The sequence below is a fragment of the Eumetopias jubatus genome, unplaced genomic scaffold (genome assembly GCF_037043125.1).
Source record: "Eumetopias jubatus isolate StellerSeaLion01/CBP00866 unplaced genomic scaffold, mEumJub1_p1.0 scaffold_5, whole genome shotgun sequence".
Classification (NCBI taxonomy): Eukaryota; Metazoa; Chordata; class Mammalia; order Carnivora; family Otariidae; genus Eumetopias; species Eumetopias jubatus.
The window spans coordinates 4,097,568-4,112,018 of NW_028274811.1; the positions used below are offsets into that span (position 1 = coordinate 4,097,568).

The 14,451-nt window shown below is 35.6% G+C and overlaps 1 protein-coding gene across 1 annotated transcript; it reads right to left on the minus strand.

Annotated features, from left to right (window-relative positions):
• Nucleotides 1-12,959: 12,959 nt before the first annotated feature.
• LOC114202006 (olfactory receptor 14A16-like) lies at nucleotides 12,960-13,889 on the minus strand. The gene has a single exon (XM_028094990.1). It carries the CDS (start codon nucleotides 13,887-13,889, stop codon nucleotides 12,960-12,962), a length of 930 nt encoding a protein of 309 aa, XP_027950791.1.
• Nucleotides 13,890-14,451: the final 562 nt, after the last annotated feature.

Genomic DNA, 14,451 nt, shown 5'->3' on the forward strand with positions numbered 1-14,451 from the left:
AGGAAAGGGGGGGACATTCTGCCTATGGCAAAGACAGTTGGGAACCACCACAACAGGCCCCTCCCCCAGAAGATCAGCAAGAACAGCCAGCCAAGACCAAGTTTACCAATCAGTGAGAATGGCAGAACTCCAGTGCTAGGGGAATACTGCACATAGAATTCATGGCCTTTTTAAAATTATTCTTTAGTCTTTCAAAGTTAATATTTTTAACTTCTTTTTTTAAATTTTTCTTTTTCTCTTTTTCAACCAACATCTTATCAATCCCTTTTTAAAAAAACCATTTGTATTTTTCATTTTTAGAGTCATATTCTATCCCTTCATAGTAGTTACCCTTATTTTTGGCATATATATATAAGTTGTTCTCTCTTTAAAATGTTGAGATACAGTTTCCTCTAACAGATCAAAATATACCCTAAAACTCTAATGTATGGCTTTGTTTGAGTCTCCTGCTTGACCACATTCTCTCCCTTTCTTTTCTTTTTTCTTTTTAACCCTCATCTTTCTTTTTTCAACCAACTTCTTAACATATCAATTCCTTTAAAATTTTTTAAATAATTTTCATCTTTACAGTCATATTCCATCCCTTCATCATATTAACTCTTATTTTTGTATATATTTAAGTTTTTCTTTCTTTAAAATTTTGGGAGGCACTTTCTTCTAACAGACCAAAATACATCAAAAATCTAGTGTGTGGCACTGATCAATGCATCACCCTGATCATATTTGATCATATTCTGTTTTTTTTGTTTTGTCCTGTTCCTGATTGTTTTTATCTTTTTTCTTTTTCTTTTTTCTTTTTTTCCCTTTCTTTTCCCCAAATTTCAAGTCTTTTATGATTGGTTTAGAGTTCTGGGGATGTTGTTACCTTGTTAGCATTTTGTTCTCTCATTTATCTATTCTCCTCTGGACAAAATGACAAGATGGAAAAAATCACCTCAACAAAAAGAAAAAGAGGTAGTACCGACTGCAAGGGACCTACTCAATATGGACATTAGTATGATGTCGGACCTAGAGTTCAGAATCATGATTTTAAAGATACTAGCTGGGTTTGAAAAGTGCATGGAAGTTATTAGAGAAACCCTTTCTTTAGAGAAATAAAAGAACTAAAATCTAGCCAGTCAAAATCAAAAAGGCTATTAATGAGGTGCAATAAAAAATGGAGGCTTTAACTTCTAGGAGAAATGATGTAGAAGAGAGGATCAGTATTATAGAGGACCAAATGATGGAAAATAAAGAAGCTGAGAAAAAGAGAGATAAACAACTACTGGATCACAAGGGCAGAATTTGAGAGATAAGCAATACCATAAGATGAAACAACATTAGAATAATTGGGATCCCAGGAGAAGAAGAAAGAGACAGAGGGGCAGAAAGTATATTGGAGCAAATGATAGCAGAGACTTTCCCTAATTTGGGGAAGGAAACAGGCATCAAAATCCAGGAGGCACAGAGAGTCCCTCTCAAAATCAATCAAAATAGGTCAACACCCCGACATCTATTAGTAAAAGTTACGAGTCTCAGAGACAAAGAGAAAATCTTGAAAGCAGCTTGGGAGAAGAGATCTGTAACCTAAAATGGTAAAAACATTAGACTGGCAACAGACCTATCCACAGAGACCTGGTAGGCCAGAAAGGACTGGCATGATATATTCAGAGGACAAAACGAGAAAAATATGCAGCCAAGAATATTATATCGACCTAGGCTGTCATTGAAAATAGAAGGAGAGATAAAAAGTTTCCAGGACAAACAAAAACTAAAGGAATTTGCAAACACGAAACCAGCCCTACAAGAAATATTGAAAGGGGTCCTCTATGCAAAGAGAGAGGTTAAAAGCAACATAGACCAGAAAGGAACAGAGACAATATACAGTAATAGTCACCTTACAGGCAATACAATGGCACTAAATTCATATCTTTCAATAGTTAACTTGAATATAAATGGGATAAATGCCCCAGTTGAAAGACACAGGCTATCAGATTGGATTAAAAAAAAAAAATCGATACCCTGTCTGCAAGAGACTAATATTAGACCCAAAGAGAGCCCCAGATTGAGATAGAGGTGGTGGAAAACCATTTACCATGCCGTTGGACACCAAAAGAAAGCTGGGGTGGCAATCCTTATATCAGATAAATTAGATTTTAAACCAAAGACTGAAATAAGAGATGAGGAAGGCCACTATATCCAACTTAAACGATCTATCTAACAAGAAGATGTAACAATTGTAAATATCTGTGCCCCGAACATGGGAGCAGCCACTTTTATAAGGCAATTAATAACAAAAGCAAAGAAACACATTGACAACAATACAATAATAGTGGGGGACTTTAACACCCCTCTCACTGAAATGGACAGATCATCTAAGCAAAAGATCAACAAGGAAATAAGACTTTAAATGACACACTGGAACAAATGGACTTCACAGATATATTCAGAACATTCCATCCCAAAGCAACAGAATCCACATTCTTCTCTAGTGCCCATGGAACATTCTCCGGAATGGATCACTTCCTAAGTCACAAATCAGGTCTCAACCAGTACCAAAAGACTGGGATCATTCCCCGCATATTTTCAGATCACAATTCTTTGAAACTAGAACTGAATCACAAGTGGAAAGTCAGAAAGAACTGAAATACATGGAGGCTAAAGAGCATCCTACTAAGGAATGAATGGGTCAACCAGGAAATTAAAGAAGAATTAAAAAAATTCATGGAAACCAATGAAAATAAAAACATACCTGTTCAAAATTTTTGAGATACAGCAAAAGCAGTCCTAAAGAGGAAAGTATATAGCAATAGAAGGCTTTCTGAAGAAACAAGAAATGTCTCAATTACACAACCTAACCCTACACCAAAAGGAGCTGGAGAAAGAACAGCAAATAAAGCCTAAACCCAGCAGGAGAAGAGAAATAATAAAGATCAGAACAGAAATCAATGAAATAGAAACGAAAAAACTGTAGAACAGATCAAAAAAACTAGGAGCTTGTTCTTTGAGAATTAACAATATTGATAAACCCCTGGCCAGATTTATCAAAAAGAAAAAAGAAATGACCCAAATCAACAAAATCATGAATGAAAGAGGAGAGATCATAACCAACAGCAAAGAAAACAAACAATTCTAAGAACGTATTATGAGCAACTATATGCCAGCAAATTAGATAACCCTCAAGAAATCGATGCATTCCTAGAGATGTATCAACTACGAGAACTGAACCAGGAAGAAATAGAAAACCTGAACAGACCTATGACAATGAAGGAAATTGAAGCAGTCATCAAAAATCTCCCAACAAACAAAAGCCCAGGGCCGGATGGTTTCCCAGGGGACTTGTAGCAAACATTTCAAGAAGAATTAATACCTATTCTTCTGAAACTGTTCCAAAAAAAGGAAAGGGAAGGAAAACTTCCACTCGTTTTATGAGGCTACCATTACCTTGATCCCCAAACCAGAAAAAGACCCCATCAAAAAGGAGAATTACAGACCAATATCCTTGATGAACATGGACGGAAAAATTCTCACCAAAATACTAGCCAGTAGGATCCAACAGTACAGTAAAGGGATTATTCACCATGACCAAGTGGGATTTATCCCTGTGCTGCAAGGTTGGTTCAACATCTGCAAATCAATCAACGTGATATAATACATTAATAAAAGAAAGAACAAGAACCATATGATCCTCTCAATAAATGCAGAAAAAGCATTTGACAAAGTACAGCATCCTTTCTTGATCAAAACGCTTCAGAGTATAGGGATAGAGCGTGCATATCTCAATATCATAAAGTCATCTCTGAAAAACCCACAGTGAAGATCATTCTCAATAGGGAAAAGCTGAAAGCTTTCCCCTAAGGTCAGGAAGGAGGCAGGGATGTCCACTATCACCACTGCTATTCAACATAGTATTAGAAGTCCTAGCCCCAGCAATCAGACAACAAAAAGAAATAAAAGGCATCCAAATCGGCAAAGAAGAAGTCAAACTCTCCCTTTTTGCAGATGATATGATATGTTATGTGGAAAACCCAAAAGAATCCACCCCAAAACTGCTAGAACCCATACAGGAATTCAGTCAAGTGGCAGGATATAAAATCAATGCACAGAAATCAGTGGCATTCCTATACACCAACAACAAGACAGAAGAGAGACAAATCAAGGAGTTGATCCCATTCACAATTGCACCCAAAACCATAAGATACCTAGGACTAAATCTAACCAAAGAGGCAAAGAATCTGTACTCAGAAAACTATAAAATACTCATGAAAGAGATTGAGGAAGACACAAAGAAATGGAAAAATGCTCCATGCTCATGGATTGGAAGAACAAACATTTTGAAGATGTCAGTGCTACCTAGAGCCATCTACACATTCAAAGCAATCCCCATCAAAATACCATCCACTTTTTTCAAAGAAATGGAACAAATAATCCTAAAATTTGTATGGAACCAAAAAAGACGCTGAATAGCCAGAGGAATGTTGAAAATGCAAAGCAAAGCTGGCGGCATCACAATTCCGGACCTCCAGGTCTATTACAAAGCTGTCATCATCAAGACAGTATGGTACTGGCACAAAAACAGACACATAGATCAATGGAACAGAATCGAGAGCCAAGAAATGGATCCTCAACTCTATGGTCAACTTATCTTTGACAAAGCAGGAAAGAATGTCCAATGGCAAAGTCTCTTCAACAAATGGTGTTGTGAAAATTGGACAGCCAAATGCAGAAGAATGAAACTAGACCATTTCCTTACATCACACACAAAAATAGCCTCCAAATGGTTGAAAGACCTAAATGTGAGACAAGAGTCCATCAAAATCCTAAAGGGGAACACAGGCAGCAACCTCTTCGACCTCAGCCGCAGCAACTTCTTCCAAAAAATATCACCATAGGGAAGGGAAGGAAGGACAAAAATGAACTATCAGGGCTTCATCAAAATAAGAAGCTTTTGCACAGCAAAAGAAACAGTCAACTTAACCAAAAGACAACTGACAGAATGGGAGAAGATATTTGCAAATGACATATCAGATAAAGGGCTATTATCCAAAATCTATAAAAACTTATCAAACTCAACACCCAAAGAATAAATGATCCAATCCAGAAATGGACAGAAGACATGAACAGACATTTTTCCAAAGAAGACATCCAAATGGCCAACAGACACATGTAAAAGTGCTCAACATTGCTCGGCATCAGGGAAATCCAAATCAAAACCTCAATGAGATATCACCTCATACCAGTCAGAATGGCCAAAATTAACAAGTCAGGAAACGACAGATGTTGGTGGGGATGTGGAAAAAGGGAACCCTACTACACTGTTGGTGGGAAGGCAAGCTGGTGCAGCCACTCTGGAAAACAGTATGGAGGTTCCTCAAAAAGTTGAAAATAGAGCTATCATACAATCCAGCATTTGCACTAGTGTGTATTTACCACAAAGATACAAATGCAGGGATCCGAAGGGTTATGTGCACCCTGATGTTCATAGCAGCAATGTCCACAATAGCCAAACTGTGGAAAGAGCCAAGATGTTGATCGACAGATAAATGGATAAAGAAGAAGTGGTATATATATACAATGGAATATTATGTAGCCATCAAAAAGAATGAGATCTTGCCATTTGCAACGAAGTGGATTGAATGGAGGGTGTTATGCTGAACAAAGTAAGTCAATCAGAGAAAGACATGTATCATATGACCTCACTGACATGAGGAACTCTTAATCTCAGGAAACAAACTGAGGGTTCCCGGAGTGTTGGGGAGTAGGAGGGATGTGCTGGTTGGTTGACAGACATTGGGGAGGGTATCTACTCTTGTGAGCACTGTGAAGTGTGCAAGACTGTTGAATCACAGATCTGTACTTCTGAAACAAATAATACAATATATGTTAAGGAAAAAAAAAAAGAAGAAGATAGCAGGAGGGGAAAAATGACGGGGGGGGAATCTTATGGGAGATGAACCATGAGAGACAATGCACTCTGAAAAATACAGTGAGGTTTCTAGAGGAGAGGGTGTGGGAGGATGGGTTAGCCTTGTGATGGGTGTTAAGGAGGGCACGTATTGAATGGAGCACTCGGTGTTATAAGCAAACAATGAATCATGGAACACTACATCAAAAACTAATGATGTAATGCATGGTGATTAACATAACAGTAAAAAATTTAAAAAATTGCAACTTCATTTTACACTGAAATAGAACAATCACCTAATTTTTAATGAAACCACAAAAGACCATGAATAGCCAAAAAGAACTTGAGAGAGAATAAAGCTAGAGGCACCATATTTTTTTTAATTTAAAACTATATTCCAGGGCGCCTGGGTGGCTCAGTTGGTTAAGCGACTGCCTTCGGCTCAGGTCATGATCCTGGAGTCCCGGGATCGAGTCCCGCATCGCGGGGGGGGTCCCCGCTCAGTGGGGAGTCTGCTTCTCCCTCTGACCCTTCCCCCTCTCATGTGCTTTCTCTCTCTCTCTCATTCTCGCTCTCTCAAATAAATAAATAAATAAAATCTTTAGAACTATATTACAAATTATAGTCACCAAAACAGTATATAATTAACATAAAATGGCACATACATTAAAGGAACAAAATATATTATACAGAAATATACCTACACTTAAAGAACACAATGAAGAAAAATCGTCTCTTTAATAAATATCTTTGGGAAAACAGGACAACCACATGTAAAAATTACCTAGCACACTTATCTTTCACTATCCACACAAACTAACTTGAAATAGATCAAAGGCTTAACAGCAAACCTGAAACTACAAAACTCCTAAAAGAAAACATAAGGAGTAAAATACCTGACCCTGATCTTGACAATATTTTTTTTGGAAATATACAACAAATATAAACATGTTGGTCCACATCGAACTAAAAAGAGTTTGCATGGCAAATAATCAACAAAATGAAAGAATGACCTACAAAATAGAAGAAAATATTTGCATATCATATATCTGATAAAAAGTTAGGATCCAAAATATATAAAGAATTTATACAACTCAAAAGCAAAAAAAAATAATCCAATTGCAAAATAGATAGTAGAATTCAATAGCCATATTTCCAAAGAGGTACAAATGTCCAACAAATACATGAAAAGATGCTCAACAGTAATAATTAGAGAAATGCAAATCAAATCACGAGAGATCATTTCACATTTGTTACAATTTCTATCACAGAAAAGGCAGGAGATAGGAAGAGTTAGTAATGATGTTGGGAAAAAGGGAACATTTGTACATTTTTAGTGTAAATTTAAATTGGTGCAGCTAATATGGAAAATAATATGATGGCTTTCAAAAAATTAATAGAACTACCATATAATCCAGGAGTTCCACTTATGAGTGAATATCCAAAAGAAAGAAAATCACCATCTCAAAAAGAAATATGTGTTCCCCCCATTCATTGCATCATTATTTACAACTCAAACCATTGAAACAACTCAGTGTTCTTCAATGGATAAATGGATAAAGGTAATGTGAATATAAATAAATAAATAAATAAATAAATAAATAAATAAATAAATACAATATTATTCAGACATAAAAAATGAAGGAAATTCTTACTCGAGACTATGTGGATAAAATTTGAGGGTGTTGGGCGCCTGGGTGTCTCAGATGCTTAAGCATCTACCTCCGGCTCAGGTCATGATCCCAGGGTCCTGGGATCGAGTCCCGCATCGGGCTCCCTGCTCCTTGGGAGCCTGCTTCTCCCTCTGCCTCTCTCTCTCTCTCTGTCTCTCATGAAAAATAAATAAAATCTTTAAAAAAAATTTGAGGGTGTTATGCTAAGTGAAGTGAAAGAAAATCACTTTATTTACGATATGACTTATATGTGGAATGTGAAAAAGTTAAACTTACAGATATGGAGAATGGATTGGCACCAGAGGACAGGAGTGGGACATGGCCAAAATAGGTGAAGGTTTTCAAGTGGTACAAACTTAGATATAAAATAAATATGTTTTGTGATGTACCATGCAAAGTGGTGATTGTTGTTAAGAATATTGTATTGTATATTTAAAATTGACTAAGAATAGATCTTAAGATTTCTCAAAAAATATTTGTGTACAGGTGAGTTGATGTATGTGAACTAAACATTGTACTAATAATTTCCCAAGGTATACATATATAAAATCATTATCTGATACAGCTAAAACTCATAGAGTGTCATGTGTCAGTTACAATTCAATAAACCATGAAAAAGCAAAGTACAATTTAATTCAAATGGAAAAAGATAGGAAATTTTAAAAGGAATAATTAATTTTTTAAAGATTTTATTTATTCATTTGAGAGAGAGAATGAGAGAGAGAGAGAGAGCACATGAGAGAGGGGAGGGTCAGAGGGAGAAGCAGACTCCCTGCTGAGCAGGGAGCCTGATGCGGGACTCAATCCTGGGACTCCAGGATCATGACCGGAGCCGAAGGCAGTCGCTTAAACAACTGAGCCACCCAGGCGCTCAGGAATAATTAAATTTGACAAGTCAATAAATGAATTGAAAAAGTTCACTAGAGGGGTTCAGCAGCTAACTCTAAGAAGCAAATAAAGAATGATAAAACGTGAAGACAGATCATTCTAAGTTATTAGATCTTAAAGCATAAGAAAGAATAAGGAAAATTAAACAAAAGTTATGGGGCATATGGTTTAGCATCTTGTGAACTAATATATGCATATTTGAATCCTAGGAAGGAAAAAGAGAGAAAAAGTGGGAGACATTATTTCAAGTTATAGTGGTTGAAAAATTCTCAAAGATGGATAAGATGCAGTTATACAAACCTAATAGGCTTTATAGTTACTAAACAATGCATTAAATCTTATATTTATTCTAGAATACATATCCTAAAATTGCTAACTAAATTTCTAGACAAAAGAATGATTTTGAAAGATTTCTCAATTTTTGGATACTGTGTGTGGTGTGAATTAGAAAAAAATTTCATAGAATTACAAAAGACAGAGTTACAAATAACTTTAAAAATCAACTGCCGGTTGATGTTTAATAATTTTAAAAAAGAAATATTAAGAAGATGACTTTGAATTCTTAAAATTAATGTACATTTTTACTTAATATGCATCATATATATATAAAGAAATTTGCAAACTACAAGGGAAAATTTTTTAGTAAGTAGAACACGTGGGTGCTATATCTTTAATTGACAATGGTATCTTAATGAATTAAAAGAAAACAATTTTATTATGTTAAGTTAGCCACCATATAGTACATCGTTAGTTTTTGATGTAGTGTTCAATGATTCTTTAGTTGCATATAACACAAAAGAGAACATTTTTTAAAGAGAACAATGTTTATTCTTCCAATCCATGGGCATGGTATGTTTTTCCATCTCCTTGCATCTTCCTCAATTTCTTTCATAAATGTTTTGTAGTTTCTAGAGTACAGATCCTTTACCTCTTTGGTTAGGTTTATTCCTAGGTATCTTATGGTTTTTGGTGCTATTGTAGATGGAATTGATTCCTTAAACAACAACCAAACTGTGGGAGGAGCCGAGATGCCCTTCAACAGATGAATGGATAAAGAAGATGTGGTTCATATATACAATGGAGTATTACTCAGCCATCAGAAAGGATGAATATCTACCATTTGCATCAACATGGTTGGAACTGGAGGGTATTATGCTAAGTGAAATAAGTCAAGCAGAGAAAGACAAATATCATATGGTTTCACTCATATGTGGAATATAAGGAATAACACAGAGGATAATAGGGGAAGGGAGGGAAAACTGAATGGGAAGAAATCAGAGAGGGAGGTAAATCATGAGAGACTCTGGACTCTGGGAAACAAACTGATGGTTACCAAAGGGAGGGAGGTCGGGGGATGGGTAGCTGGGTGATGGGTATTAAGCAGGGCACATGATATGATGAGCATTGTGTGTTATAAGGAATTAATGAATCATTGAACTAATTAAAGAGAATGATGAAAACTCCAGAAAACTTTCAAATTAAATTATACAAACTATACAAAGAGAAAACATTTTTACATTTAATAATTATATTAAGCATCTGACTCTTGATTTTGGCTCAGGTCATGATCTCGCCGTCATGAGATCAAGCCACACACCAGGCTCCTGCTAAGCATGGAGCTTGCTTAAGCTTCTCTCTCTCTTCTGTCCTTCTGTCCTCTGCCCTTCTCTGCCCCATGGGCTCTCTCTCTAAAAGAAAATGAAAGAAAAGCGGTGCCTGGGTTGCTCAGTTGGTTAAGCGACTGCCTTCGGCTCGGGTCATGATCCTGGAGTCCCTGGATCAAGTCCCACATCGGGCTCCCTGCTCAGCGAGGAGTCTGCTTCTCCCTCTGACCCTCTTCCCTATCGTGCTTTCTATCTCTCATTCTCTCTCTCTCAAATAAATAAATAAAATCTTTAAAAAAAAAGAAAAGGAAAGGAAAGGAAAGGAAAGGAAAAGAAAAAAAGAAAAGAACACCAGAATTATTAGGCAGTGTTTGGTAGAAAAATCTGAGCACATGTTGGCTAAAAATAATAATAATAGAGAAGTGATTTGTTAATCAGGTAATGAATCCAACGTTCAGTATTTATGTCTCTGTGTTTAGAGGAGCTAAAAGTCTCCTTTCAAAATGATATAAAGTATATTTAATTAAGTTTATTACATGACTTGTCAGTATAGAGCTGTAGGTTTAGTGTTAACATTTTCCCCCTCAATATCAAGGTTATAAAAATGGCCAATATCTGTCCAAGTAGAACTTTAAAATTTCAGAAATCTGCTATCAAAAGAAACTTACTAATATTGATTTGATATAAACGAACTCAAAAAATCATACTAGTTCTATATTTGTGCTGTATTGTCATCATCTCTATTTAAGAGAACTAACCCCATTGTGTGTTAGATGACTAAATCTTTGGTTTGTATTTAATTTAGAGTCACCAAATTTTATTATGGAACACAGACAAGAATGCATACACACACATAATTCTGTTTCACTCAGCATTTACAAAACAAGGGAAATATTTAGAAAAAGGACGATGAAGCTGAACAGAAATCTGGAAAAAAAAGACATTCCAGCCAGAGAAGTATCAATGACAAGGTATACTTGCTACAGGAGCACTGAGAACACTAGATTTGAGTACAATAATAAGTGGGATAATTAAAATCTGAGATGCAACAAAAACACTAAGGGTGAAAAACAATGGGGAATACTGGGTTTCCCTTATCCTTGCTGTGATCCAAGGGGCCATTAGTGTTGATTCTACCCATAGCTCTAAATCTAGAATGCATTAAAGGAAAGAGAGGATGCCAGTACACAGTGTCCAGGACTGTAGCAAAATTGGAATGACAGGTGATAGAGGTTATGATTCAGGTTGGTAGCATTGTAATTTGTAAGAAGTGCTCAATTTCTAGATATATATATATTTTTTTAATTTTTTTAATTTTTATTTTTTTAAGATTTATTTGTTTATTTATTTATTTATTTGACACAGAGAGAGAGATAGTGAGAGCAGGAGCACAAGCAGGAGGAGTGGGAGAGGGAGAAGCAGTCTTCCCATGGAGCAGGGAGCCCGATGTGGGGCTCAATCCCAGGACCCTGGGACCATGACCTGAGCTGAAGGCAGATGCTTAAAGACTGAGCCACCCAGGCACTCTGATATATATTTTTTTAAAGAGACAGTTATTGTTGAGTTCTTTAATGTGGTTGAAAGAGAGAGCAAATGACTCTAAATTTACACCAAATAACAACCAGAAGAGCCGGGAAAAAAAAAAGTGATCATAAAACAGAAAATTTTGAGTTTAATACCAGGAGAACCTTAAATTTTAAATAAAATAATTATAAAATGCATACATATTGATACAAAATACCAGATATATCCAAAATAAATATGAAAATTTAGTATTTTTGCTTAAATATTCTATCCCAACATCTGGTTTAAAATGCTCAGGAAAATAATGCTTTTTAAGTCATTATAATAAAATGACACAGAGGTGAAAGAAAAAAAAGTATATAACTAAAAGAAAGCATTGTTATACTTGTGTAACAAGTTTAGGCCATTTTCATCCACTGGAGAGAGGTTGAATAGGCAAATGCAACACCTGGACTCATAGATTCAGTGGTGTTTATTTATATATCAAGATTATTGCAAAAACAATGTAGAAATAATGTGTTTTTAGTAGTGGGGTAACCTGAATGGAAAGTGGTAATCTGAGATGTAGAATATGAAGTAGTCTAAGACAAATTTATAATTGAGTAGATACAAGAAAAAATAAATCTAGTTTTGAAGAGAAGACTAAAAAAGGACAAAAACAGAAATAAATTAAAAAATCAAAAATAAAAGGAAGACAATAAGAGGAAAGAAAAAAATGATTGAAGGAAGAACGGAGAAAGGAAAAAAAATTTAAGAAATGTGTTCAAAATCATTTCAATATTGTGTGATTTTAACTTTATTTATAATAAAATAAAGCATTTCTATTGAGATTCTGTTTTGAACAAGGGCTTTTACATGAATGCTGTCATCATCATCCTCAGACAATCTTAATTCTTGAAAGACCAGTAACCACAGCAATTTTACCACTCCTTTAATGGCTCTCCTCTGAAACCCATCAATAAATGTTTAACTAGCATGACCAAAAAGAATTTTTAACATAAAATTTTAAGATTAATGCAACCTCAGTTTTACTTTAAATATGAAGAGTATTTCCTGGAATAACACTAAAAATGCTATTTTGTGTGATTTCCCTGAAAATGTTGTGCAATCATAATGCGTTTATGAACACTATGGTAAATGTAAATCATTCAGAATATTTACCCTAATAAAACATGATATAAAATCAAAACAGGGAAGAGAACCATTTAATTAAATATTTTCAACACAGTAGTCCATTACATAAGTAAAAATAAAATTTTGCCCTGGTACCATTAAGAAACAAATTATTGAATTTTATGGACTATCAAGGGGGAAATGAAGGTATCTCTTTTGAAATAACTATCATCAATAAAATAATTAATTTTAATGGTATTTTACATATTTAAATTAAAAAAGTCTTCTAAACAGTTTCCTAGCTATCAGTTTGCCCAAGGCCATTTGTATATCCCAGTTTCTCAGGCTGTAAATAAGTGGATTCATGGTGGGCGGTAACACAGTGTAAAGCACTGATATCAACACTTTCAGTGAAGATGAAGATTTAAAATTTTTAGCTAAATATGTGATAATCCCAGAAAAGAAGAACAATGTCACCACGGTGAGGTGGGGCAGGCAGGTTGAAAGACTTTTCACTCTGCCCTTTGCAGATGGGATTCTTAGAACAGTAGAAAAAATGTAAACATAAGATACCACCAATAAAATAAAACATATAAATCCAAAACAACAACTACCGATTATAAATGCATATTCTAGAGTTTCCGCCCCAGAACAAGCAAGTGTGAGCAGTGATGGCACATCACAAAAGAATTGGTGCACTATGTTACAACCACAGAAACGGACAGAAAATGTGCCTGCTACATGAATGGATCCATAGACACACCCACTGAACCATGATGCTCTCACCATCTGCACACAGGTACCTCTATTCATGATGGCCTCATAGTGCAGAGGACAGCAGATGGCTGTATAGCGATCATAGGACATCACCAGAAGGAGGGCAAACTCTGTGCCAGCAAAGAAAACAACAAGGAAAACCTGTGAGGCACACCCCACAAAGGAGATGGAATGGCTGTTGGTCAGAGAGTTCATGACGAATTTGGGGACAGTGACAGAGATGTAACAGATATCAATCAAAGACAAATTTTTCAGGAAGAAATACATGGGGGATTGTAGATGCTGGTCAATGGTGGTGAGGGTGATAATGAGGAGGTTCCCCATCAATGCTGCCAGGTAAACCAGGGAGAAGAATGCAGCATAAAGTCTCTGTAGCACCTGATCATCAGGGAATCCCATGAGCAAGAATGTTGTTATGTTAGTCATAGTGGCTAATTTCTCAGCCTCACTGGTTCTTATCTGCAGAAATAAAAATACTGATAACTAATCCGTTCAGATATTGTCATATTCATCTCTACTTAATGCTTAAGAACTTTTTATTCTGAATGAGGTGTAGCCCACCATAATAATACCACAGAAATACATCACATAGACCCCCACCATCCATATAACAGTATTTACAGAGGGGTCAATGAAATATGGTTGGCTTTGAGCACAATTTAAAGCATCAGAAAATGCAGAAAAATTCTGCCTGTTGTTTATTTCAGAACAACAACAATTTTTCATTTTCTTGACTTAGGAGTCTAGCAGAGAGGTACAAAACCTTTGGGACAAATCTGCCTAGAAAGCTGCTATCATACTTCACAGATGCAGGTGAAATAACAAAAATAAAGTTATCTTATATGATGACTGCTTCCAGAGATCATTGGTCAAACACTGCTCTTGACAAAAATAAATAAATAAGACAAAATACAAATATAAATGTTTATGTATGTCAAATTGGATTAGGCAGGCAGGAGGCAGAATAGAAGAGAAGCAAACTGGGATG